The sequence below is a fragment of the Sardina pilchardus genome, chromosome 10 (assembly GCF_963854185.1).
Source record: "Sardina pilchardus chromosome 10, fSarPil1.1, whole genome shotgun sequence".
NCBI lineage: Eukaryota > Metazoa > Chordata > Actinopteri > Clupeiformes > Clupeidae > Sardina > Sardina pilchardus.
The window spans coordinates 33,014,158-33,041,657 of NC_085003.1; the positions used below are offsets into that span (position 1 = coordinate 33,014,158).

Sequence of the window (27,500 nt, forward strand, 5' to 3'; positions counted from 1 at the left end):
ATTTGCGAAGAGGGGAGCAGTAACTTTGGCAATAGTGTGCGGCACCCGTGCGGATGTGGTCAGTTCCTCACGCCTTGTTAACGATCCGCTATTGTTGCCTAAAGCCGTCACAGTAACTCAGACTAAATATATTCGCCCTTAACGTTAGGTGTAAGGCATTAAAAGCCTCGGACACAAAATGTTTAACTAGTCTGAGTTAGATAGTTAGAATTACAGTTGCAAAGGACAGAACGTTTTGGTGTAAGAGAGCTTATTCCGGGCGCAGCGGAAACGCGACCAGTGCCAGCACAGCGATGCGAGATGAGACGACAAGAATGACTTTGCGCCCCGCGCATCAAATCTCCTGGCGACCTATAGAAGCGATAGACCGCGCACTGTTTTTTTCCTCCGACTGTTGTATGTGAGGTAATTCAGGCCTTCACAGAGAGGAAATACACCTCTTTCAGTTTGAGACCCAGCGCGCATGCGCTGAAACGAGGGGCACACCTCTTAATTCGAAGCCACCATACACTGCGAATGCAGCGCTGAGTTATGAATTATGTCGAGTTTGATCGGTTCAGTATTTCTGATGACAGGCCTAGGCAATGCAACTATAGGCTATAGACCAGTTCACGTTATTGGACCTCTACACTCTAGAATAGATGCAGATTAATATGTAAACAAAGGATCAACTAAAATGTAATGCAAGCACACAGAGGTCTACTGTATGTAACTCAAAACTCGACAGCATGGTTCATTTCTCAACTTTTTTTAATTATTTTTCCCCATTTCGACATAACATTGGTGAGATGCATCAGACCGTTATGCTGTCAGTCTGACTACTGATGTTTCAGATGCAGTGTGTGTGTGTGTGTGTGTGTGTGTGTGTGTGTGTGTGTGTTTTCGCATGTGTTCCCATTGGTCCTCTGAACACAATGAAACAAACAAGGAACAGATCATTTGAAATGCACGTTCCTGAAAACAATGTAAATCACGCTGTTACATCTCTGGGCAGTTTGTAAAGGCGCCCCATTTACACGCTCTGTTGTGGGCGTATCATCACAAGGACAATGATCATAATATAGCCTAACCAATGATCATAATATAGCCTAACCAATGTCAAAAGGTCTGAAATAATCAGGAAAGACAAACTGAAAGCAGGCTGAAGGGTCCAGAGTGTGTAAGATAACAAAACATACACTGAATCAAATGCCATATTCTGCCCTTCACGAACAATTACAGTTTGAAAAAAAAAGAAGAAAAAAAACCTGAATATTTAGGCGGGTTTACAAGTACACACCGCTGCAGTTGGATTGAATGTTTAACTGTGGATATGATGCCACCTAGTGGCCAATGACAACAATCACTTTTGCAGACACACAAACTGGATGCTGTCATGTATCAGTAAAGTTTTGACCTGAATATTTCACATTTTTCTTTTTGCTACAATCATCTGTGAACGTAGAGCGATTCCCGCCGCACAGATACACATATTTGCCATGTTAACTTGCTCTGGAGTAAAGGAATGCTGTATCATGATGTTAGAAACCAATCATCTGTAAATATGTAAATATATGTTTCTCGTATGCACCCCATATACTTTTAAATCATCTGACATTTTAAGGATATATATCCATAATTATAAAATTTGGACCCACCGCTGAGCTAATGCAGACATACATACAATCTACAATTGGGCTTCCATGGTGTGTCAACAGTTGCATTTAAGTTACGCATTACAGACGAATCTTAGAAAATACGAAAATGGAGGGGTGTGTGTGTGTGTGTGTGTGTGTGTGTGTGTGTGTGTGTGTGTACGCGCAGATAAACATGATTGACCACATTAACGTTGATTTCCTTCGCTGGGTGCTGCCATCAGGCCACTGGTTTGGTTAAATGGGTAACGGTGGCGTAGCTAAGGAACGTGCTCACTGTGTTGTTCAGTCCTGGCACTCCAGCACAGCTAAGGGGCCACGCTAGCTCCAGTCCTGGCCCTCAACACAGCTAACACAGCTAAGGGGCCACGCTAGCTCCAGCACAGCTAAGGGGCCACGCTAGCTCCAGTCCTGGCACTCCAGCACAGCTAAGGGGCCACGCTAGCTACTGTAGCTCCAGTCCTGGCACTCCAGCACAGCTAAGGGGCTACGCTAGCTCCAGTCCTGGCCCTCAACACAGCTAAGGGGCCACGCTAGCTCCAGTCCTGGCACTCCAGCACAGCTAAGGGGCCACGCTAGCTCCAGTCCTGGCACTCCAGCACAGCTAAGGGGCCACGCTAGCTACTGTAGCTCCAGTCCTGGCCCTCCAGCACAGCTAAGGGGCCACGCTAACTCCAGTCCTGGCACTCCAGCACAGCTAAGGGGCTATGCTAGCTCCAGTCCTAGCACACCAGCACAGCTAAGGGGCCATGCTAGCTCCAGCACACACACTCAGGCCGTTGAACTCTGAGGACTTTGCAGCCGTAAAGCCTCTTAAATAATAACAAGTCTCCACAAGACCTTCTCATCAAATGGATCTGATTTCATATAGAAATCTACAATGGGAAAACACTTCCCCAATAATTTCTGCGTTAATCAACAGAAGTGAGATACTGCCTTAGCCAATCAGGGATCGCCGCAATTTCATTGCCTTGATCCAAGTCAAAGTCCCAGTTAGGTGCGGAGTCCAATTTCACAAGATTCCGTTACCTAATCTGAAAAAGCGCATAGACATTAGAATGCGCATTAGTCCATATCTCTCACACATTAGTTAACGCAGAGTTCAAAGAGGAGACAGACAACAAGCAACTTGAAGTCTAGGCAACTCTAGAACTGCAGCTTTCAATTCCAGAGAGTTTAAATCGACAGATACAGAGCAAGAGAGAAAGAAATTACAAATAAATCATAAAAAAGAGAGAAAGAAAAAGAGAAACAAAGAAAAAAAAGAAAGCAAAAAAGAAAGAATGAAAAAGAGAAGGAAAGAAAGAGAGAGAAAGAAAGGCAGAAAGAAAAGGAGAGAGAGAGAGAGAGAGAGAAACACAGACACAAAGACATGTAGACTGACGGTAGACAGACAGAAGAACAGCCCACAGACTGAACGGTGATGACCAAAGCTATCCAGGCTTCACCACCACACTGCTGGGCTGAGGCCACCTGACCACTCTGACTGCAAATAAAACTCAACAGCCACCAGTTTCCAACAGGCTAGATACCACAGGGAATATATCCCCAGTAGCCATTGGGCAGATACCCCCGGCAGATACCCCTGGGAAGGGCACGGAACCTGCCCCGCTGAAGATCCTACCTGGAAGTTCAAATACACACCTGGCCTCAAAACACACACCGTCATAGTCACCACCATGAGAGACAGAGTGACCCCGCAGAACACCACAGGCAGCGCATTCAAACGAAGAAAGCCCCTGAACACTCTACTTGTTGATGCCAAAATACTAAATAAAAGTAATGAAATGCAGCATTAGCTTCAGGTCAAAGAAATGTAAACAACCATCCCTCTTGATACTGAAACTGAGTTAAGCTAGCCGACTATCGGCCCAGTTACTGTCTCACGAGTTAAGCTAGGCTCTGGGCTTGGTCTCCACTACACACTTAGACCCAGAGCCGTGTCCTCCATAGAGAAGTGACCACGTTTAGACCCAGAGTCATGTCCTCTATAGAGCCGTGTCCTCCATAGAGAAGTGTCCTCCATAGAGCCGTGTCCTCCATAGAGCCGTGTCCTCCATAGCGAGGGGCTAAAGAACACTGAGGCGCTCGTAAGCAGCCTATCAGCACGAGCGGACAGCAGGACAGCGTCAACACGAGCACCAAGCGAGCGCACATCTCGGCTAGAGGACGCTTTCCTTTCACACAGTCCCTCTGGAAACAGGAGTCACACAGCTCACTCAGCTAGAGGATGCTTTCCTTTCACACAGTCCCTCTGGAAACAGGAGTCACACAGCTCACTCAGCTAGAGGATGCTTTCCTTTCACACAGTCCCTCTGGACACAGGAGTCACACAGCTCACTCCGACTGACAGAGAAAGAGAGAGTGTGTGTGTGTGTGTGTGTGTGCCCTGAACTTTTCTCTATATAAATCTCAGTGTGATTGTTGTTAGCACGATTCGCATAAAACAAAAAAAAAAAGAAGAAAACACAAACCTTAAGAGCTGCCTCACAGGCAGGCAAATAAACCGGCCGCGCGCACACACACACACACATTCTCTCACTCACACACACACACACACACACACACACACACACACACACACACACACACACACACACACACACACACACACACACACACACACACACACACACACACACACACACACACACACACACACACACACACACACACACACACACACACACACACACACACCAGGTCAGGCGTTTCACTCTGTAAACATCACGCTGAACAGATGAAGCAGGTGTTGGTGTCCCTTCTCCTCCTGCGCTCTCCAGGTGAACTCTCCGAGGAGAACCAACTCCTCCAGAAACAAACAAGAACAAACGTGGGAAAAAAAGATTGTTCTTGGGAATACTAAATCATTCACTTTCTCTTTTCAGTACAGCATGCGCTTTAGGGTCCGCGCATGAAACAGGACGAGAAAGAAATATACTCTGTACTGCATTCATTCACTCACTCACACACACACTCACACATTGTCTATCTGCCACTAAGCAGGCAGCTCTACACTCCAGACGGTCAGGCAGTTAAGGCTCAACACTGGCTCAATGCCCCCCGACCCCACAGACAGAGGTCAGAGGTGAGAGTTCAGGTGTGGTCAGCCGGGCGCCATGGCTACGGCGAGTGCAGCGGGATGACGAACTTGCAGCCGAAGGGGGAGTGGTACTTGATGCCCACCTCCTGGAACACCTGTTTGGGCACCCCGACGTCGCACAGGTAGACGCGCCCGGCGCTCTCCGGCAGTGGCAGCGGCAGCGCCAGGGACAGAGACCACTTGGCCTCCACCGCCGCCTCCTGCCCGCTCACCGGCGGGTCGATGCTCAGCACCGGCGCCCGGTTCTGGTTGGCCCATTCGGCCGCGGCGCGGTACCAGGGCTGGTCTCGCAGGAAGCCGTTCTCATGGCTGTCCAGACAGCTGATGACCAGGTCCACGGGGCTGGCGGGCAGGTCTGCAACATGGGAAGAGAGAACAGTCATGTGGGGAAGAGAAGAGAGAACAGTCATGAGGGAAGAGAGAACAGTCATGAGGGAAGAGAGAACAGTCATGAGGGGAAGAGAGAACAGTCATGAGGGAAGAGAGAACAGTCATGAGGGAAGAGAGAACAGTCATGAGGGAAGAGAGAACAGTCATGTGGGGAAGAGAGAACAGTCATGTGGGTAAGAGAAGAGAGAATAGTCATGAGGGACAACTCCTAATTACATCACTAAGGGTGTTAAGGGGGGTCACGTCGAAATCGAAATTTCATCTCAATCACGAACTTCAAACTCAAAAGTAGATTTGACGATGTGGCCACACCCCCAATGCCACGTCCAGAGCATATCGGGGTTCAGTTCACTACCACCACCCCAACGACTCCTTAACCACTACACTACCACCGCCCCAGCTTGAGAAATAACACATGATTCGTATGTACAGTGAACAATGCATTATGGGAGTTGTAACCTGGGGCCCTATTGTTAGAGTCTAAGTACTTCCTTAGGGACAAACACAATTCAAATTCATTCAGTATTAAACTAGATAGTCTGCTAAAGCCAGCAATGCACTCATAAGGGGGCAGCTGGCCACCCTCACAGTAAACGGCCTCTTTGCCACTGACAAGGTTCAACATGTCATGAAGTCAACCACCATAGTCAGGGTCCCTTTGATTACATTAGATTAGATTCAACTTTATTGTCATTGTGCAGAGTACAAGTACAAAGACAACAACATTAGGACACATGTGTGCCTGTCTGCCCTAGCAAAAGTGAAGTAATTTGCTTGGATAGCTCAATACTGAACAGATTTTCCTCCTTTTTTACCCTACTCACAAGAACTTAGACATCTAACAGTGCTCAGGCTGAAAAATGCAGTAATTCCTTTTGGACAATGGACATACACTACTCGCAGATATTCGGCTCTCGGGTGAAATTTCAGGATGAACCTAAAATCCACTATAACCTTTACAGATGAACCTAATGGGGCCTTCTACACTTTTGAATGCGTATGTCCAACAGTTCAATGCTTCGGTACTCTCTGTACAGACATCTCTAACTTTTTGTGAGTATTAATGTGATCAATCTCAGGCCCAGTGCACTCTGGGAGTTGTAGTAGTACCTTTGATGCTGGACACCTGCTTCCCTCCCGTCTTGGAGAAGAGCGAGAGCTCGCTGGTGATGGCCTCCAGCATCTTGACGAAGTTGGGCAGGAAGAGGATGACCTCCACCTCGTGGTTGGCCAGGTGACGGCCGCAGCTGACGCCCTGAGCGCCCTGCACGTGAGGCCCGCACAGCAGCACCACCGTCGGCCGCTGGTGCACGTTCTTGGGGGTCAGCCTGCGGGGCGGGGGGGGGGGACAAGGGGGGGGACAAGGGGTCATTTTAAGGCACTTTATGGGGGGCACTTAGGGGGGAGAACAGGGGGGTGAACAGGGGTGTCAGTTTATGGCACTTTATGGGGGGCACTTTGGTTATCGCTGCTTACACAAAGCTGGACAATCACACTTTCTCCACACAAAACACACACTTTCTCTCCTCAACCCAAAACTGTTTTCCGACACAAAAATACACACTTTCTCCAGACAAAAACACACACTTATGCTCCTCAGTCTGGTTTGTTGTTGCTAGCTAGATCTAGTTCCCCAGAGATGATGACCCCACCCCATAATTCCGCGGCCCGGTTGCCATGGCGGCGTGCCTCACCTGTTTGGTCCTCCCAGCAGCGTGAGGGTCATCTGGCTGGCACAGACGCCCGTCATCTCCAGCCGGCGCTCCAGAGACAGACCGTGCCGCTCCGCCGCGCCCAGCAGCCGCTGGTGCAGCTCGTACGCCACGCTGGGCACCACCAGCCCGGAGTCTGCAGGAGCACACACACACACACACACACACACACACAGGACACACACGCGCACACACACAGGACACACACACACACACACACAGGACACGCGCACACACACGCACACACACAGGACACGCACACGCGCGCACACAGTACACACACACACACACACACACACAAGGGGGCGTTAGAGGACTGCTCAGCTACAGCTACACACAGGACTAGCAGCTGCTCCACTGGCACAGCTAAGGGCTAACACCACCAGTCACACACTCAACAGACAGACAGCAAGGAAGGCACCCAACACCTCACTGCTCCCTGAATTTCCCATTGCCAACCAACTAAGATGCCAACAGGTTAGCAACTATGGATTTGGGAAATGCGCCCTGATAAATAGGCAGGGAGTACGGTCTCACCTGTGCAGGGAGTTAAGTCTCACCTGTGCAGGGAGTACGGTCTCACCTGTGGAGGGAGTACGGTCTCACCTGTGCAGGGAGTCAAGTCTCACCTGTGCAGGGAGTTAGGTCTCACCTGTGGAGGGAGTACGGTCTCACCTGTGGAGGGAGTACGGTCTCACCTGTGCAGGGAGTACGGTCTCACCTGTGCAGGGAGTACGGTCTCACCTGCGCAGGGAGTTAAGTCTCACCTGTGCAGTACTCTTTGGCACCGGGCTGGGGCACTGCTATCTGCCGGTAAGTGACGGGTTTGGCTTCCAGAATGTTCTCGTCATGCCGGTAGCGCACTGGTGCCTGTTTCTCCGGCGTGCCTCGCGATCTCGACGTGTCGATCTGGGAGAAGACGGCCGCCTTGTCGAACAGCGCCAGGTTGCCCTCAAAGTCAAAGTCCTCGTCTAGGCCGTCGTCCATCGCGTCCCCAAAACACTCGTCGTCTTTGTTCTTCATCTGGCCGCCGTTCTTCAGCCCGTTCTTCTTCGGCGTGGCCTGGTTCCCGCCGCGGCTGCTGGAGGACCCTGAGGGGGGAGAGGTCAGAGGTCGGAGGTCAATCCCAGGTGATTAACAGGTCAGACAGGGACCCCAGCTTTAGGCTCTGGGGTGCGTTTCCTACATTAACAACTATGCTGGTTGCAATGCAATTTCCCATCGCCAACCAACTAAGTTGCTAACAGGTTGACAGCTACAGTATGCATTAGGGAAACACCCCAGATTATCAGATATACAGCAGCTTTTAGCGCTCTTACTGACTGAGCACAAACATCCAGTAGGACTTTAATGTCAACACTACGGCAAAAGTACTTCTATATGGTTCTGCAGTTAAATGATGAATGGACACATCATATCAAGCAGAGTTCAGATGAGCTAAGAGCATATTCCCACATGCTGCGTGCGCGCATAAGGATGCAGTCACCTGGAGTCGGTCACTAAGGGTATAGTGCATAAGGATGCAGTCACCTGGAGTCGGTCGGTCACTAAGGGTATGGTGCATAAGGATGCAGTCGCCTGGGGTGCCTCTCATCATGCCTCCTCGATCCTCGATGCTCGATCCTCGAGGGGCGTTCCCACTGATCTATAACTAACACTGGATAGACTATCCCATTGTTTCCCCCCCATCATTCTTTATGTAGATCAGTGAGGATCGAGGCATCGAGGAGCGAGGGAGGACGTATAAACGCTGCATGAAACGCACCCCTGGAGTCGGTCCCTAAGGGTATAGTGCATAAGGATGCAGTCACCTGGAGTCGGTCCCTAAGGGTATAGTGCATAAGGATGCAGTCACCTGGAGTCGGTCACTAAGGCTATAGTGCATAAGGATGCAGTCACCTGGAGTCGGTCACTAAGGGTATAGTGCATAAGGATGCAGTCACCTGGAGTCGGTCACTAAGGGCATAGTGCATAAGGATGCAGTCACCTGGAGTCGGTCACTAAGGGCATAGTGCATAAGGATGCAGTCACCTGGAGTCGGTCACTAAGGGCATAGTGCATAAGGATGCAGTCACCTGGAGTCGGTCACTAAGGGCATAGTGCATAAGGATGCTTTGGCACAGTAGCCCACTGAAGTGGTTATGGATAGTCTGTGATATCTGCGTCCCACCCATGACTTCAGTGCTGTGCATGTCCTGCTCTAACCGCTCATCTCCAGGAACAGGAGCCGCCCTGATCCGTCCCATTTGTGTTAACGTGCGATCTGTGCTAACGGGAGCTCTGCACTGACTTGGGATCTGTGTTGTTAACATGATCTCTGAACTGTTGATGTGTTATCTATGTTGACGTGTGATCTGTGTTGACGTTGTTACTGTGTGATCTGTGTGTTGACGTGTGATCTGTACTGTTTTCTGTGTGATGTGTGTAAATGACGACTGTGAGCTGTGTGTTGACTGGAGATCGGTGTTGTTAGCGTGTGATGTGTGTAAATGACGGTGGTGCCAAACTCACAGGAGTTGTGTCTGTGTGTTGACGTTGTGAGCGTGCAATGTGTGTTGTTAGCGTGTGATGTGTGTAAACTCACAGGAGTTGTGTCTGTGTGTTGACGGGAGCTCTGTGTTGACGTTGTTAGCGTGCGATGTGTGTTGCTACCGTGTGATGTGTGTAAATGACGACGGTGCCAAACTCACAGGAGTTGTGTCTGCGGCGGAAGCCTTTGGTCTGGCCGGCGGCGTCCATGTGTTTCTCACCGTAGCTCTTGGAGCAGGGTTGCTGGGGCGACCCGTGCCCCTCCCCCGCCCTGTGCTCCACGCGGCCGGGCACCACCATAGGGGTGCTACCAACCAGGGCGCCCCCGACCCTGCCGCCGCCCCCGCCGCCACCGCCACCGCGCCCGCCGAGCCCGCCGAGCACGCCAGAGGCGGCCAAGCTGATGCCATTCCCACTGCTGCCAGGGTGGATATTCAGGATCTTGAGGTCCTTGATATCCATGGCACTGCAAACAAGTTGTTGCTGTTATAAGATCTCACAGTGCAACACTTCTGTATTGATCAATGAGCACTCTTCTAAATGAATGAATGAATGAATGAATGAATGAATGAATGAAATCTCTCATCATGGAATCGTGGATATTATGGCAATAACTACATGGCAAACATACTTGTTTGAGAGTCAAATTCCTTGTTCGTTTACGTAAACCTGGCCAATAAAGCTGATTGTGATACTGAGCTGTAACATGTAAAGGTATACTGTAGAACTGTGACAGTAACGCATCTCCATGTCTCACCTGAACGTGACCTCCGGCACAGGGCACTTGACTCCATTGTGAAAAGGCTGCCGGAGGGAGATGGTTTGGCTGGACTGGTCGACCGAGGACACTTCTCCCTGGTACACTCCGAGTGTAGGACCACAGTTAATAGATACAAGACTGCCCAACCAGTCTGCTGCCATTGTCCCAGTGTTTCTGATAAAGAGAATGTAACCTTGATTACTTCCATATTTAAAGCAAAATTACACAACTACACATGCATCTGATGATCGACATGTAACGTTTGTCTACATTAAGCGCTTAGCCAACCTCTCAGGGGTGTTTCCCAAAAGCATTTGCTAACTACGATGCATCTTTCGTGGTAGAATCACTGCCAATTCTGAGTTGACAGTAGCCCATTTGAGTCACACGTTACTGATGCGTTAATGATACAGAAATGCGGTGTTGATATTCGAACGTATTTTGGTCACAGTTTAGTAAGGTCTAAGAAATATGCTCTGATTTTTAATTTTCCCAAATTAAACACGCGATATGACAATGTGACTCGCATTTGAAAGTGACACTGCCAAGATACTTGTATACAAAAGTATTGTATGCAGTCTATTACAACTATGCTTTTGGGAAACACAGTCCTCAGAATAACAAGGGAGAACAACATCTTAATTTACATGTATAACGTTCCGACAGCAACTGCTGCCATGCCATACGTGCTCTAGTCATCTACAGGCAAACTAAATTCACCAGAATATTTTCTAGTAGCTGCGAATGTAAAATCTATACACAACTTTTCTCTTTTCATTCCCGCGACTTTTCACGCTACGGCCACTAGTTAGCTAAAGCAGCTAGCGCGAGATGTAACGTTAGCTTAACTGGTCACTTGTGAACACGTTTGAGTCAGTCAAGCGGCTGTACAAGAAATAATAGATACATATACCAAGCGACACCTACAAAGTCGTGGGCAACATATTTCATACTATCCAAAGAGCAAATTAAATCAGTAGCACACAAAGACTGTATGCGTATTTCTTCAGCAGCTAGGTAGCTAGCTAGCTACTGTTCATTAACTTCTAGCTAAGTTGGTTAGCAGAGCAATGTTTAAATGTCGTCCTCATCTCATTTACAGCTTTGTCTCATATACGTACCTCTGTGACTTTAGATTGAGACCGTGTTGTTCATATGAACGTATGATAGCTGTTTTTTGAAAATGCCAAATTATTGACTGAAAAAGGGCTTTTGTGATATTTTTCCTGCCCTTGTGAAGTGAATCGTAGTGCAGTCAGGAAATGGCTTCTCCATCTCTTACATCATTTCCGACGTGACAACGTTCTGATGTTTTGGAGCATGAGAGACAAGGGCCAGACATAACAAGGGCCTAATATGCTATAAGAAGATTAAGAAATGGATGTCAGTGCAGTGTTAGGCCCACAGTCTGAACACATTTTGCGATCGCAAAATCCATTTACTTTATAATCCAGGTAGCCTTTTGTCAAATAGCTAAATCCATGTATTTTTTCCACATAGTATGTTCGATTCATAACTGTCAACATATTAGCCTTATGCCATTAGCACTCACAGGCTCTTAAAGGCCTAGCAGCTACTGCTTAGTGAGCTCAGTTAACACAAGGTCTCTGTGAATCATTGTATTTGTGTAGCAAGATGTTGCTGGGCTACAAGAAAAGGCATAGGCCTACTCCCTCTCATAACCAAGACAAAGTAAACAAAAGTGTTTTACTGTGTCTTGATATCAGTGTGTACTACTGTACCTACATATCAGAACCATGGAGTCCGTAGTGGCACTGCAAAACACTCAAAATGATCTCAGCGTAACATGACAGGGACAATTTCCTGAAAAATGGGGAGATTTCCAGTTTAGTGGTCAATATCATTACCTCCGCCAAGGAGGTTATGTTTCCATCGGGGACCATATGTTTGTCTGTCTGTCTGTCAGCAAGATAACTCAAAAAGTGGTGGATGGATTTCGCTGAAAATTTCAGGCAAGGTCAGACATGACCCAAGGAAGAAACGATTACATTTTGGGGGTGATCCATAACACCGTCAGGATTCCGGAGCCATTTATGTGTTTCACTGAGTGGTGTAATGGCATGGTATGGCCACATGGTGACGATCAGAATAGTTTAGGTTCAAATGTATGACAACCTAGGAAGAACGATACAGGCGGAGGTCTGCACTCTCTGAGTGCTTTTCTAGTTAAAATATCTGTTTGTTTTTTTTACCAAAAAACGGAAACAGAATTGGTTTGGTAAATGGAGACAGTTCTCTGAAAAAAGGGGACGTCTGGTCACCCTCAGAGGTAGATGCGTGTGCTATAGCCTTAACACTGGCCTGTATGAGGAAGATGTGTGTTCTGTAGGCTAGCCTTAACCCTGGCCTGTATGAGATGTGTGCTATAGCCTTAACCCTGGCCTGTATGAGGTAGATGTGTGTGCTATAGCCTTAACCCTGGCCTGTATGAAGATGCGTGTGCTATAGCCTTAACAATGGCTTGTATGAAGATGCGTGTGCTATAGCCTTAACACTGACCTGTATGAGGAAGATGCGTGTGCTATAGCCTTAACCCTGGCCTGTATGATGTGTGCTATAGCCTTAACCCTGGCCTGTATGATGTGTGCTATAGCCTTAACCCTGGCCTGTATGAGGAAGATGTGTGTTCTATAGCCTTAACCCTGGCCTGTATGAGATGTGTGCTATAGCCTTAACCCTGGCCTGTATGAGATGTGTGCTATAGCCTTAACCCTGACCTGTCTCCCCCGAGCCAATCTCTCCTGCAGCTACAGTAGAACAAGCATGCAGAATTCCACACTTTCCAGATGGTGGAAATATGGATGTGGATTGCGAGAATCTGAACCTTCTAATCTTAGTGTCCCATCCATTACTCAAATCGTCCAGTAAGACACTGTGTGAAAACAATAACAATTGATTGCTGTTCTTAATGCCTCGATTTCACCAAATAACAACACTGTTTTCCCCCTCTCACAACACTGTAATGCATAAGGCTTTAAACAGTCTTCCACACAGATTCCTGAACACTGACACGGTGTGCTGCGATGGGATGTTTTGGTCATGGAAGTATGGTGCTCACATGTGGAATTCTAGTGACTCTCCGCCACCATCCATCTGTCAGACCACTAGGCTGCTGGAGTTCTGAGCACATGATTCTCTGAGTAGAGGGGGCTGGACTTTGCACGTCCACCATAGCCTGTTCAAAGCAGTCACTATGGATACCAGGCCAAGCAGCGCTGCTCTCTTAGCTGCCTTCCTTTGACTAAGGAGCAGCAGAGAGAACACATACAGTACACAAGACTGACAGAGGGAGAGAAGAGAGAGAGAACAGAACATTGCCTCTACAGAAGGAGACTGACAGAGGGAGAGAAGAGAGAGAGAACAGAAGGAGACTGACAGAGGGAGAGACGGAGTGGGACACAACTCAAGAGACAAGCGGACAAGGTAAGAGGACGAGGAAGTGGACGAGGTAAGAGGCAGTGGAGCAGCAGTGTGTTCCTGTTGTTGTCTCATGATGTAGATAATGATTTACTGATCTCTGGTAGAATCAGAATTGTGATATACCAAGGATAATATGACATTTTATTAATATTGTAATATTAAGAACCATTAAGAACCATACAGGACGTACAACAATCCCAAGCTGCTTTAACACAGAAATCTGGTGTTTGCAACATCTATATCAAGAGCAATCTAGGAGCAATCTAGGATTGCTCTTGCTATGGATTTGCTAGGATTGTCCGCTAAGTGGACATGGAGATCTGTTCCCCAGCAGTCTGCTATGGTGTCAAAAGTATCGGGACAGTGTGAAATATGGCTTCTCTTGGACATAGCGGAAAACAAACACTTTCCAGCAGCTCATGCTTTTAGTGACGTTGTCAAGTTGATCGTGTTGATGTTCTATTATGATGATTTGAGGATGTGAGTGCGTTTCCAAGTTGAAGATGGTACGATGAAGACGAATGCTATAATCTATAATAATATATAATATAATCTATGGCCATTGCTGTGTTCATCTTCCATAAGACAAAAACGAGTGCCATAATCTATTGTTCAACTTCCATGTGATCCCTCTGTTTTCCCCCAGGCATCCGTGATGGACATGTCTGAGCGTTGGAGGGGCGTTACAGGGCTTCTCTCCCCAGCAGACAGCACTGATGACTGGGGATGGGACCCCGGCTGGGCCCCTAAGCTGCTCCGAGACTCCTTCAGGGCCTCCAGTCCCCTCTCGCTGGCCGACCTGGAGGGCTGGGGGACGAGGTCGCACCTCAAGCCTCTGGTGACACTGACACATATTCTCACTCTGACTTCTAAACTTACTGTAGGACTCGACTATTTTGTTTTTGTATTTTCCTGATTTAATGAAGTCATCATGAATCTGTTGTAGAACTCAGCATGGAGCTTTGCTGGGGACTTTCCTGGTTTGGGCCATCGCACCAAAATCAGCACCAGGTCAGTCTACACTAATAACATGCCGACCTCATAACATGATCCTCATAACGTGATCCTCATAACTATGATCCTCATAACGTAACGTGATCCTCATCACGTGATCCTCATAACTATGATCTTCATAACGTGATCCTCATAACATGATCCTCATAACGTGATCCTCGTAACGTGATCCTCATAACGTGATCCTCATAACTATGATCCTCATAACGTGATCCTCGTAACGTGATCCTCATAACGTGATCCTCATAACTATGATCCTCATAACGTGATCCTCATAACGTGATCATCATAACGTGATCATCATAACGTGATCCTCATAACGTGATCCTCCATGGCTGGGGATTGTGCCAGGAGTGTGTGAGTTGAGATGTAGATTCCTTTCATCACCGTTACCTCTTTAAGCAGTTCAGCAGATGGCCACGGCGGCGGGCCGCAGTTTAAAGACCCGGCGGGGACGCGGCGCTGGCAGTCCACATCTCGGCTGGCCCCTGACGGTGCCCCGCGGGCATCCACGCCCACCGTGGGCTCGGAGCTGCGGACAGCGCTGGAGCAGAGCGGGCGACGGCGGTCAGAGCTGCTGGACCGTCTACGGGAGGCCCAGCGGCGCCTGGACACCCAGACGGACCTCCTGAAGGCCAGAGACTCCGAGCTGCAGCACAGCCTCACCGCCACTCAGCGCCTGCAGCTCAAGCAGAAGGTGGGCAGCGCCAGCAGGGGGCGCCAGCAGGGGAGCAGCAGGGCAGCGCAAGGGGAGCGTCTCTCTCTGTTCTCTCCATCTCATCTCACTATTCTCTCTGTTCTCTCCATCTCATCTCTCTATACACTCTCACTATTCTCTCTCTGTTCTCTCCATCTCATCTCTCTATTCACTCTCTCTGTTCTCTCCATCTCATCTCTCTATCCCATCTCTCCATCCCATCTCTCTATTCACTCTCTCTGTTCTCTCCATCTCATCTCTCCATCTCATCTCACTATTCTCTCTGTTCTCTCTATCCCATCTCTCTATTCACTCTCTCTGTTCTCTCCATCTCATCTCTCTATCCCATCTCTCCATCCCATCTCTCTATTCACTCTCTCTGTTCTCTCCATCTCATCTCTCCATCTCATCTCACTATTCTCTCTCTGTTCTCTCTATCCCATCTCTCTATCCCATCTCACTATTCTCTCTGTTCTCTCCATCTCATCTCTTTACCCCATCTCACTATTCTCTCCATCTCATCTCTCTTTTTATCTCTCTATTCACTCTCACTGTTCTCTCCATCTCATCTCTCTATCCCATCTCTCCATCCCATCTCACTATTCTCTCTGTTCTCTCTATCCCATCTCTCTATTCACTCTCTCTGTTCTCTCCATCTCATCTCTCTATCCCATCTCTCCATCCCATCTCTCTGTTCTCTCCATCTCATCTCTCCATCTCATCTCACTATTCTCTCTCTGTTCACTCCATCCCATCTCTCTATCCCATCTCACTATTCTCTCTCTGTTCTCTCCATCTCATCTCTCTATTCACTCTCTCTGTTCTCTCCATCTCATCATTCCATCTCACTATTCTCTCTATCCCATTTCACTATTCTCTCTCTCATCCAACTCATCTCTATTTTTATCTCTCTGCTCTCTCTCATCCATCCATCTTTTCTATTTGTTGGTCCCTTTCCACAAAAAAACCCTTCGAATGGCTTCGAATTTCACCACTTTAATAGGCTGACCCGCCCACCCAGGTCTTCTTTCAGGGAGTCTATAGTTCCCTCAGACTCCCTCAGACAAGAAAATCATTAAACTAATGCAGTTGGAAAAACAAACAAAAAAAAACAATATTTACAACAATGGTAGACCCACACACATTGTTTCCTGACTTTTAGTATTGTCTATTGTTAGTTTGTAAATTGTAGACAAAGGAGGTAATGTTCATTGGTGTCTGATTGGTAAGGCTGGACCAATGATTTCAGAGTTAGTGCTCGTCACGATGCAAGTGTTCGAAACGAATCCCAGTCATGAGTCACCAGACTCTACTATCCACTTTGTGAAGTTTGAATTTCAATAATCTGTGAGGGTACCAACAAATTCAGTTAGTAATGTTTAGCAGCACGTGTTGTCAGGTAGCAGGTTTAGCATGTGACCCTGCAGTGAGTGAGCAGAGTGACCTTGTGAGTGACCACATCAGGACTGAACTCAGCAGTGATCCACGTTGCTATGCAACAGCTCCCTTCAGCTGAGCCTTTAGGAGGAGCAGAGGGGTTCTATTGTAGATGCACCTGTTGGAGAGGAATTGTGATTTAGCTGTGTGTGTAATTTGTGTGTGTGTGTGTGTGTGATTTGACCCTCCTCCCCAAGCAGCAGCTGGCCGGGGCGTTGAGCACCCTTGAGCAGGAGAAGGACGAGGCTGAGCTGAGTCGATTTGAGGAGAGCCAGCACCGCGGAGAACTGCAGGACAAGTGAGTGTGAAGGGACCGCCCACACAACAGGCATTGCGGGGGTGGGGTGTGTGTGTTTGTATGTGTGTGTGTGTCTGTCTGTGTGTGTGTAAAATTACTTTTCTGCTATTTTTGTTGTCTCAGAAATAGAGCTAACTGAAATACCCCCAAGCCACTTCTGAGACCTCTACACTCAAATACACACACACACACACACACACACACACACACACACACACACACACACACACACACACATACACACACATACACACTGACAAATTTGCTGACCACTCGGGGGGCGCTGTGGCACAGCAGGCTACGGGTCCGAGTGCCCACGGGGACCCAGGTTCGAATCCGGCCTGCGGTCATATCCCGATCCCGCCCCATCTCTCTCTCCCACTTGTTTCCTGTCTACCTCTTCACTGTCCTATACTAATAAAGGCAAAAAGGCCAAAAAATATACTTAAAAAAAAAAAAAAAATTTGCTGACCACTCTAAATGTGCTTCAGCACAATGTGCTTACACGCATCACATGTTGCATACCACATGTAATGCTCTCCTCCTCCACCCTCCTCCTCCTCCACCTTAATCCACCTCCATCCTGATCCTCCTCCACCCTGATCTCCTCCACCTCCATCCATATTTTGCTGTCGGCAAAATACGCTGTCAAACTCGCACCCACAGTGTCTGACTGTGTCTGTGTACTTCAGTGATCTGTTGTTGCTGAAGCGCTGTGATCATGTTTCAGTGATCTGTTGTTGTTGTTGTTGTTGTTGTTGATGAAGTGCTGTGATCATGTTTCAGTGATCTGTTGTTGTTGAGGCGCTGTGATCATGTTTCAGTGATCTGTTGTTGTTGTTGTTGTTGAAGCGCTGTGATCATGTTTCAGTGATCTGTTGTTGTTGTTGTTGTTGTTGTTGAGGTGCTGTGATCATGTTTCAGTGATCTGTTGTTGTTGTTGTTGTTGTTGTTGTTGAGGTGCTGTGCTCATGTTTAAGTGAACTGTTGTTGTTGTTGTTGTTGTTGTTGTTGTTGAGGTGCTGTGCTCATGTGTCTGTCCTGCAGGGTTCTGCAGCTGGAGCTGGACATGCTGAAGCTGAAGTCTGCTCTGGGGAGGGAGGGTCACGCCGAGCACACCCCCCTCACATCCCACACCCCTCTCACATCCCACACCCCCCTCACATCCCACACCCCCCTCACATCCCACACCCCCCTCACATCCCACACCCCTCTCACATCCCACACCCCCCTCACACCCCACACCCCCCTCACACCCCACACCCCTCTCTCACCCCACACCCCCCTCACATCCCACACCCCTCTCCCACCCCACACCCCCCTCCCACCCCACACCCCCCTCACACCCCACACCCCTCTCCCACCCCACACCCCCCTCACATCCCACACCCCTCTCCCACCCCACACCCCTCTGAGCAGGACGCTGCCTGTCACACAGCAGGACTTTCACAAGGAGGTGTGTTAGCGTCAGTGTCCACAGCAATGTCCCTCTCACACTATCAGTGTGTCCACATGTCCCCCTCATTCAGATGCCCTATGCACTCTCACTAGTGGCCCACATGTAACTGGTCGCAGTGTGCCAGCACTCTGGTCTACACACTCACGTTGGCACCACCTCTAGTGGCCCACATGTAACTGGTCGCAGTGTGCCAGCACTCTGGTCTACACACTCACGTTGGCACCACCTCTAGTGGCCCACATGTAACTGGTCGCAGTGTGCCAGCACTCTGGTCTACACACTCACGTTGGCAGCACCTCTACACACTCACGTTGGCACCACCTCTACACACTCACGTTGGCAGCACCTCTAGTGGCCCACATGTAACTGGTTGCAGTGTGCCAGCACTCACGTTGGCACCACCTCTGCACACTCACGTTGGCACCACCTCTAGTGCCCATGGAACCACCCTCATTAGCATCACTTGACATATTTGCAAATGTTATGTTGTTATTAAACTTATGTTATAATACGTTTTAATCGTCCAACTGATTTTATACAAAATACCAATCCTTGGAACATTAGTTTGTGTGTGTGTGTGTGTGTGTGTGTGTGTGTGTGTGTCGGTGCTTGAGACAGGAGGAGCGTCAGGTGGAGAGGGAGCTGAGTTGCCTGAGGGAGGCGCTGAAGGAGGCCGAGCAGAGAGCGGAGCATCAGGAGCACGAACAGGAGCAGACGCTACAGAAACTACACACAGCTAAAGAGGTCAGAGGTCATACGCTAAACTACACACAGCTAAAGAGGTCAGAGGTCAAACGATAAACTGCACACAGCTAAAAAGATCATGCGATAAACCAAAGATCCTTAAGGCGTAGCAAGATACGTCGTCGTAGTTCATGTCTATGGGCGCAAAACGGGGATCACTTCCTCTGCATAAAGGGGGGGTGTCATGCGTGTCAGACGTTCGTGGGTTTCATCAGGTCCCTTTCCACAGGTGTACAAAATCAAGCACTCGATTATCAATGCAATTGCTATCAGTTGCTGATGATGTTCCAAAATAATCTTGCTGCTCTTTCAAGCCTTCTACATTTATTAGTTCTAATATGGAAGTAACACACACACAAAGCATGTACACTTTCAAGGAATTGAATAAAAACATCAATGGAATAATGGAAATATGTCGCTGCTCTCATTAAGTTACCCCAGCGCCATCTGATCGTCGTTAGCACAAATCAGGATTTGGTTCAGCTGGCTGGCTAATGTGTTGTCAAGGTAGAGCGTACGTAGCAACCGGCCAACATCAGCAGAATAAACAAGAGGGGCACACCTGATATAAAGTCAATTTTCTCCAGACGGGAATGCTCAAAAATGCTAAAAATGTACCTGAAGTGGTCAGAAGGGGTTGAGGTTCATGAAACCGTGCCCAAAATTCACATTCCTAACTCTAGAGAATGGAGATCTTAGCATATAGTTGAAATTCTGATCTATGTCCATAGACTTCAATGGAACAGTTGCTGCCTCTGCTCTGCATAAAGGGGGATTTTGACCCCCCCTCTTGCGATTCGGGTTCCAGGAAGTGGCTTCTCATGAAGTATCTTGCTCCGCCCTTAATGATCTTTGGATAAACTACACACAGCTAAAGAGGTCATGCTAAACCACACACAGCTAAAGAGGTCAGAGGTCATACGCTAAACTACACACAGCTAAAGAGCTCAGAGGTCATACGCTAAACTACACACAGCTAAAGAGCTCAGAGGTCAAACCCTAAACTACACACAGCTAAAGAGCTCAGAGGTCAAACGCTAAACTACACCCAGCTAAAGAGCTGAGATGCTAAACTACATAACTAAAGAGGTCACATGCTAAACTACACACAGGCTCTAAACTACACTCAGCTGTAGCGGTCAGATGCTAAACTACACACAGCTAAAGAGCTGAGATGCTAAACTACACAACTAAAGAGGTCAAACGCTAAACTACACACAGCTAAAGAGCTGAGACGCTAAACTACACACAGGCTCTAAACTACACTCAGCTGTAGCGGTCAGACGCTAAACTACACACAGCTAAAGAGCTGAGATGCTAAACTACACAACTAAAGAGGTCAAACGCTAAACTACACACAGCTAAAGAGCTGAGACGCTAAACTACACACAGGCTCTAAACTACACTCAGCTGTAGCGGTCAGACGCTAAACTACACTTTGCCAAAGAGGTCAGATGCTCCAGAAACGGCACGTAGTGTACTGTAGTACAGTATACTGCAGCATTGTGCTATATTGTATTCAGTATTGTGTTGTGCTGTGTCTTGGGTCTGGCGTGGTGCTGCAGGCCCAGCTGAGTGCCCTGAGGCAGGCGGAGGAGCTGAACCAGACCCTGGGTCGGTCCCGCCGGGCCCAGGCGGAGCTGGAGGAGGACCTGAGCGACGCACGCAGCCGATTGGGCCAGCTGGAGCTGGTGAGGACGCCATGGTCACCACGGCAACACAGCGCTACTGTTACATGCATGAGTGGCATCAATATCGTCTCCATTACACCGATAACATCTACTATTGCTTAGTCAACACCTGAACTTAATGACATTATGGTCACTTAGTCTAATAGTATCCTACGGAGGCGAGCTAGCAATGTTAGGTGGGGCATAGCCCTATCCCTCACTGAACTGTGTCACAAGCCATCACCTGTTTGAAGCGTGTGATGTGTGGTGTGATGTGATGGTGTGATGTGGTGGTGTGATGTGATGGTGTGGTGGTGATGGTGTGATGTGATGGTGTGATGTGATGGTGTGATGGTGATGGTGTGATGTGATGGTGTGATTGTGTGATGATATGATGGTGTGATGTGATGGTGTGATGTGTGATGTGGTGATGTGATGTGATGTGATGGTGTGATGGTGTGGTGTGATGTGGTGTGCATCCCCAGGAGCGTGGCCTGATGTGATGGTGTGATGTGATGGTGTGGTGTGATGGTGTAGTGCGATGTGATGGTGTGATGGTGTGGTGTAATGTGTGTGATGTGGTGCTTCTCCCCAGGAGCGTGGCCTGATGTGGTGTGATGTGATGGTGTGGTGTGGTGGTGTAGTGCGATGTGATGGTGTGATGGTGTGGTGTAATGTGTGTGATGTGGTGCTTCTCCCCAGGAGCGTGGCCTGATGTGGTGTGATGTGATGGTGTGATGTGTGATGTGATGGTGTGATGTGTGATGTGATGTGATGGTGTGATGGTGTGATGTGATGGTGCGCATCCCCAGGAGCGTGGCCTGATGTGGTGTGACGTGATGTGATGGTGTGATGTGTGATGTGATGGTGTGATGTGGTGGTGTGATGTGGTGATGTGATGTGATGGTGTGATGTGATGGTGTGATGTGATGGTGCCTCTCCCCAGGAGCGTGGCCTGATGTGGTGTAATGTGATGGTGGTGTAGTGTTATGTGATGTGATGTGATGATGTGATGGTGTAATGTGATGGTGTGATGGTGTGATGGTGTGATGTGATGGTGTAATGTGATGTGATGTGATGGTGTGATGTGGTGTGCATCCCCAGGAGCGCGGCCTGATGTCCACTAAAGTCCAGCGGCTGGACGACAGCATGGAGGACCTGAGGGCTCGTCTCACTGCCGCCCTCTCCGACAAAGACCGCCTGGTCCAGGTAATCTCTCCGTCTTCGCTGAGAAATCTGTGTTAAAATACTAACATTTTTATTCAGTATGCAGTATTGTGCTTCACACATGCACAGGATCCTTACATATAACCCAACACTATCTTCAGGCCCACTGTATGTTGTATGCATGCTGTGTATTAGCTATATACCACACTAGTAGCTGGTTTGTAGGAGACGTAGTCTGATGCCTCTCGTGGTGATCCTACCCCTCACTATTGCCCCTCGTGGTGATTCTACCCCTCACTGACCTCACTAATGCCCCTTGTGGTGATCTTACCCCTCACTGATGCCCCTGGTGGTGGTCCTACCCCTCACTGATGCCCCTAGTGGTGATCCTACCCCTCATTACCCCTCACTGATGCCCCTGGTGGTGGTCCTACCCCTCACTGATGCCCCTAGTGGTGATTCAGTACCTCATTACCCCTCACTGATGCCCCTGATGGTGATCCTACCCCTCACTACCCCTCACTAATTGCCCTTGGTGGCGATCCTACCCCTCACTGATGCCCCTGGTGGTGATCCCCTCACTACCCCTTACTAATTGCCCCTGGTGGTGATCCTACCCCTCACTAATTGCCCCTGGTGGTGTTCCTGCCCCTTACTAATTGCCCCTGGTGGTGTTCCTGCCCCTTACTAATTGCCCCTGGTGGTGTTCCTACCCCTCACTGATGCCCCTGGTGGTGTTCCTGCCCCTTACTAATTGCCCCTGGTGGTGTTCCTGCCCCTCAGGAGAAGGCGGAGCTGCATGGGCGGGCGCAGGGTGTGCAGCTGCAGCTGGAGCGGGCGCAGAGGGGGCGCGAGGGCTTCAGCGACCAGGTGTGTGAGCTGCACACGGAGCTCGCCCAGGCCAAGACCAGCGCCAGCCAGCACCAGCGCCAGCGCCTGCTCATGCAGGAGGACGTCCACACCGCCAGACAGGTCTCAACCAATCACAACACTACAGCCAGACAGGTCTCAACCAATCACAGCACAGCCAGACAGGTCTCAACCAATCACAGCACTACAGCCAGACAAGTCTGATCCAATCACAACACAGGCTGACAGGTCTCAACCAATCACAACACAGCCAGACAGGTCCAATCCAATAACACTGCTGTTGTTAGCCAATCACAGGCAGGCATTAGTTATGGATTCAGTAAAACTGATGTGTGTCCATACTTTAAAGTAGCACACACACAAATCTAAGTGAGGTGAATTCATAGCATGAATATCGTGCGTTTGGAATGAGTATTAATGTGAACTCTCTCCATTGTGTGAAAGTCTATCCTTCCCTGTACCCACTTACACAGTTCAACTGTTTCTACAGCTGAGTGAAAAGTTGACCTCTGACCTTGAGATGGCCAGACAGAGGCTGGAGGTCACCTTGAGCCAGCTGCATCACCTGGAGGCGGAGAAGGTCATCCACACCAATCAGATCGCGGCTCTTGAGGCGGAACGCACACAGCTGATTGGAGAGAAGGAGGAGCTTATGAGCTCTTTCCACTGCCAGGGTCAGGAGGTCACGGTAGAGGACCACCTGGAGGTCATGAAGGAGCTGAGGGACAGGCTCCTGACGCTCAGGTCAGAGGGGTCAGAGGTCAAAAACACATGCCCCAGTGGGTCATTTTTGACTACTACATTCCGAAATGTATCATGTTTGACTACTAGGGCTCCGGAATACATTATCATGTTTGGCTCTTGTCTCTACGGAAACCCTTTTAGCTTTGCAAAGCAGCCTTTTTGGCTGAGAAACAGTAGGTGAAAGTAATCCTCTCTGATCGGTCACGTTGTTTTCCCCTGCAGTGAATCCCATGATGCCTTGCAGCAGAAGAAGGAGGAGCTTGAGGCCTGCTGCCGAGGTCTGGAGGAACAGGCCTCAGTGAGAGAGGCGGAGCTACAGAGGCAGGCGGAGGAGAGGCAGCGACTGGAGGCGGGACTATCTGAGGAGAGGGAGGAGCTGAGGAGACAGGAGGCGGGGTTTTCTGTGGAGAGGGAGGAGCTGAAGAGGCAGGCCTCCCACTGGAATGGGAGGTGGGAGGAGGTGGCCATGAAGCTCCGCCTTACTCAGGCCAAGCTGGAGGAGGCGCAGAGGGAGCACGAGCAGGAGGCCTGCAGGGTGAGCTCCTCCTCTCAGCCGTCATGTGACCAATCAACCACCCAGTCACACGGCTGCAATACTCCACTGCAGCACCAGAGCAAATTAGGGTTATGCATAGAGCCCTCGTGGCCCTTGTGTAGTGCCACTGATCTATAAAGAATACCTGGATAGACTATCTTGCTGACCCATCAACAATGAAGCCAATGGAACTGTCCCGAGTGGTCCCATAATGGCGGCGATGTGTTCCAATTCCATTGTTGCAGAACGGCAACATTCTTTTACTGTCTTTTACTGTCTATGCATTCCTATGGCAAGTGGTCCCATAATGGCCGCCGCCATGTAGGCTTCAGAATTTTGACGTAGATGCTCTATCCAGGTATTCTTTATAGATCAGTGTGTAGTACAGATAAACTGCCAGGCTTCCTAGTTCTACGTAGTGGCCAACTGGCTCTCCATGTTGAAGAACTTCTCCCTGAATGTCTGGTGCGTGATGACTGCTGATGACACGTGTCCACACACAGGAGGGGTGACCTCTGACCCCTGCTGTGTGTTGTGTGTGTTTCAGCTGAGGGAGGAGGCCACTGGAATGGCACAGTCTGTCAGGACCCTTCAGACCGAGCTGCAGAGAAGCAGGTGATTGGGAGGAAGACAGGAATAAAAGAAAGAAAGAGTGAATGGATGAATGGAGGATGGGTAAAGGAATCAATGGATGGGTAAAGGAATGAATGGATGGATGGATGGGTAAAGGAATGAAGGAAGAAATGGATGGGTAAAGGAATGAACGGATGGGTAAAGGAATGAATGGATGGGTAAAGGAATGAATGGATGGTAAAGGAATGAATGGATGGGTAAAGGAATGAATGGATGGGTACAGGAATGAATGGATGGGTACCGTAATTTCCCGACTATTAGCCGCGGCTTATACTTTGATTTTGCAAAATTTCTTCCGCTATGAGGTTAATACAGGGGGGCAGTTAATATGGTATCACTATGGTTTCGTTTCTTTTAACTGGCATAAAACACTGTCCTACGGCTTATACACGATGCGGCTTACAGTATATGCGGGAAATTACTGTAAAGGAATGAATGGATGGTAAAGGAATGAATGGATGGGTAAAGGAATTAATGGATGGGTAAAGGAATGAATGGATGGGTACAGGAATGAATGGATGGGTAAAGGAATGAATGGATGGGTAAAGGAATGAATGGATGGGTACAGGAATGAACGGATGGGTAGAGGGCTGGATAAATGAATAAATGAGTTGTTGCTGCTACTTGCCTAACTGTCCATTTTCCCTCCAAGAGATGATGTCAGCCATCTCCTCCAGCAGAAAGCTCAAGTTGAAGATGCCATGGAGAAACTCAAGGTCAGACATGAAGCTTCTCATATGAAAACAATCAGTAGTAATTCCCATGTAATGTGTGTAGGTGGGTTAGTGGGTATGTGGGTAGGTGGGTAGGTGGGTAAGTGGGTTAGTGGGTAAGTGGGTTAGTGGTTAAGGTGGGTAAGTGGGTAGGTGGGTAGGTGGGTAAAGTGGGTAGGTGGGTAAAGTGGGTAGGTGGGTAAGTGGGTTAGTGGGTAGGTGGGTAAGGTTTGTAGGTGGGTAAGTGGGTAGGTGGTTAAGTGGATAGGTGGGTAAGCAGGGTAGGTGGGTAAGTGGGTAGGTGGGTAGGTGGGTAAGTGGGTAGGTGGGTAAGTGGGTAAGTGGGTAGGTGGGTAAGCAGGGTAGGTGGGTAAGGTTTGTAGGTGGGTAAGCAGTAAAGTGGGTAAGGTGGGTAGGTGGGTAAGGTGGGTAGGTGGGTAGGTGGGTAGGTGGGTAGGTGGGTAAGGTGGGTAGGTGGGTAGGTGGGTAAGTGGGTAGGTGGGTAGGTGGGTAAGGTTTGTAGGTGGGTAAGTGGGTAGGTGGGTAAGGTGGGTAGGTGGGTAGGTGGGTAAGTGGGTAGGTGGGTAAGCAGGGTAGGTGGGTAAGGTTTGTAGGTGGGTAAGCAGTAAAGTGGGTAAGGTGGGTAAGTGGGTAGGTGGGTAGGTGGGTAAGTGGGTAGGTGGGTAAGTGGGTAGGTGGGTAGGTGGGTAAGGTTTGTAGGTGGGTAAGTGGGTAGGTGGGTAAGGTTTGTAGGTGGGTAGGTGGGTAAGTGGGTAGGTGGGTAAGGTGGGTAGGTGGGTAAGTGGGTAGGTGGGTAGGTGGGTAAGTGGGTAGGTGGGTAGGTGGGTAAGGTGGGTAGGTGGGTAGGTGGGTAAGGTGGGTAAGGTGGGTAAGTGGGTAGGTGGGTAAGGTGGGTAAGGTGGGTAAGTGGGTAGGTGGGTAGGTGGGTAAGGTGGGTAAGGTTTGTAGGTGCAGTGGGACTGACTGTCTGTCTGTGCTGCCCAGAGTGGTGCTGAGCAGCTGAGGGTCGAGGTGGAGACGCTCAAACAGCAGCTGAGGGACGAGAGTCTCAGGAGTCAGACGGAGCGGCAGGAACACTCACACAGTCAGGTGTGTGGCCGTACAGGTGTGCTGTGTGTGTGCAGGTGTGTTGTGTGTGATGCCTTAGGAGGGTGTTGCGTCTTGTTGTGTGTGTGTGTTTGTCTGGTGAATGTTGTCTCAGGTGTGTGCTGCACATCGTTGTGTGTGTTCTGTCTTAGATATGTATTGCATGTTGTGTGTGTGTGTGTGTGTGTGTGTGTAGGTGTCTCTGGAGCAGGTGGATCGTGAGCTGGCCCAGGTGAGGGCAGAGCTTGAGCAGGTGTGGGACATGCTCCGCCTCCGAGACTCAGCACTGGAGGAGCAGCAGCAGGAGCTGCAGTCGGCCAGGAGCCAGGTGAGAGGGGACAGGTGAGGAGAGGACAGGTGAGAGGGGACAGGTGAGGAGAGGACAGGTGAGAGGGGACAGGTGAGGAGAGGTGAGGAGGGGACAAGTGAGAGGGGACAGGTGACAGGTGAGGAGAGGAGAGGGGACAGGTGAGGGGGAACAGGGGAGGAGAGGAGGGGTAGGTGAGGAGGGACAGGTGAGAGGGGACAGATGAGGAGAAGGGATGGGAGAGGAGACAGATGATGAGAGGACAGGTTAGGGACAGGTGGCAACAGATGATGAGAGGACAGGTTAGGGACAGGTGGCAACAGGTGATGAGAGGAGAGGGGACAGCACAGAAGACAGGTGAGGTGAGGGGGGCAGGTGAGGAGAAGGGACAGGTGAGGAGAGGAGAGGAGAGACCATGTGAGGACAGGTGAGTTGCAGGTGAGGCCAGGTAGAGGAACACTCTAGTGATGGTGATGCTGCTGCTGAAGAGGAAAGAGTGGGCATGTCATCAGACAGTTCCATATGTACCCATTAAA

General features: G+C 49.2%; 3 protein-coding genes and 1 long non-coding RNA gene across 6 annotated transcripts in view; 2 read left to right on the forward strand and 2 right to left on the reverse strand.

Annotated features, from left to right (window-relative positions):
- LOC134094396 (tyrosine-protein kinase CSK-like) overlaps positions 1-429 on the reverse strand; it is a 41,189-nt gene extending 40,760 nt beyond the window's left edge. For both annotated transcript variants that reach the window (XM_062547903.1, XM_062547902.1), the window contains exon 1: positions 1-429. This exon is cut by the window's left edge and continues 141 nt beyond it. The gene's annotated coding sequence lies outside the window, so the exon portion shown is untranslated.
- Positions 430-1,144: 715 nt separating this feature from the next.
- Positions 1,145-11,389, reverse strand: edc3 (enhancer of mRNA decapping 3 homolog (S. cerevisiae)). Of its 2 annotated transcripts, none has more exons than XM_062547905.1 (7): positions 11,250-11,389; positions 10,126-10,302; positions 9,590-9,834; positions 7,607-7,930; positions 6,822-6,975; positions 6,238-6,455; positions 1,145-5,092 (listed from the first exon to the last, which is right to left on the reverse strand). In XM_062547905.1, the coding sequence occupies exons 2-7, from the start codon at positions 10,287-10,289 to the stop codon at positions 4,758-4,760; spliced, it is 1,440 nt and encodes a 479-aa protein (XP_062403889.1). In that variant the 5' UTR covers positions 10,290-10,302; positions 11,250-11,389; the 3' UTR covers positions 1,145-4,757. The 2 variants fall into 2 exon arrangements, with proteins under 2 accessions (XP_062403889.1, XP_062403888.1); XM_062547904.1 differs by having other exon boundaries at positions 9,530-9,834.
- Positions 11,390-24,045: 12,656 nt separating this feature from the next.
- On the forward strand, positions 24,046-25,553 carry LOC134094535 (uncharacterized). Its single transcript, XR_009940448.1, has 3 exons — positions 24,046-24,204; positions 24,752-24,819; positions 25,490-25,553. It is a non-coding gene; the product is annotated as an uncharacterized LOC134094535 (long non-coding RNA).
- Positions 25,554-25,628: 75 nt separating this feature from the next.
- The window catches only part of LOC134093473 (trichohyalin-like), an 11,113-nt gene continuing 9,241 nt past the window's right edge, over positions 25,629-27,500 (forward strand). The window contains exons 1-3 of the mRNA XM_062546525.1: positions 25,629-25,634; positions 26,556-26,660; positions 26,854-26,985. Coding sequence (XP_062402509.1) covers positions 25,629-25,634; positions 26,556-26,660; positions 26,854-26,985 — 243 coding nt within the window. The remainder of the gene's footprint in view (positions 25,635-26,555; positions 26,661-26,853; positions 26,986-27,500) is intronic.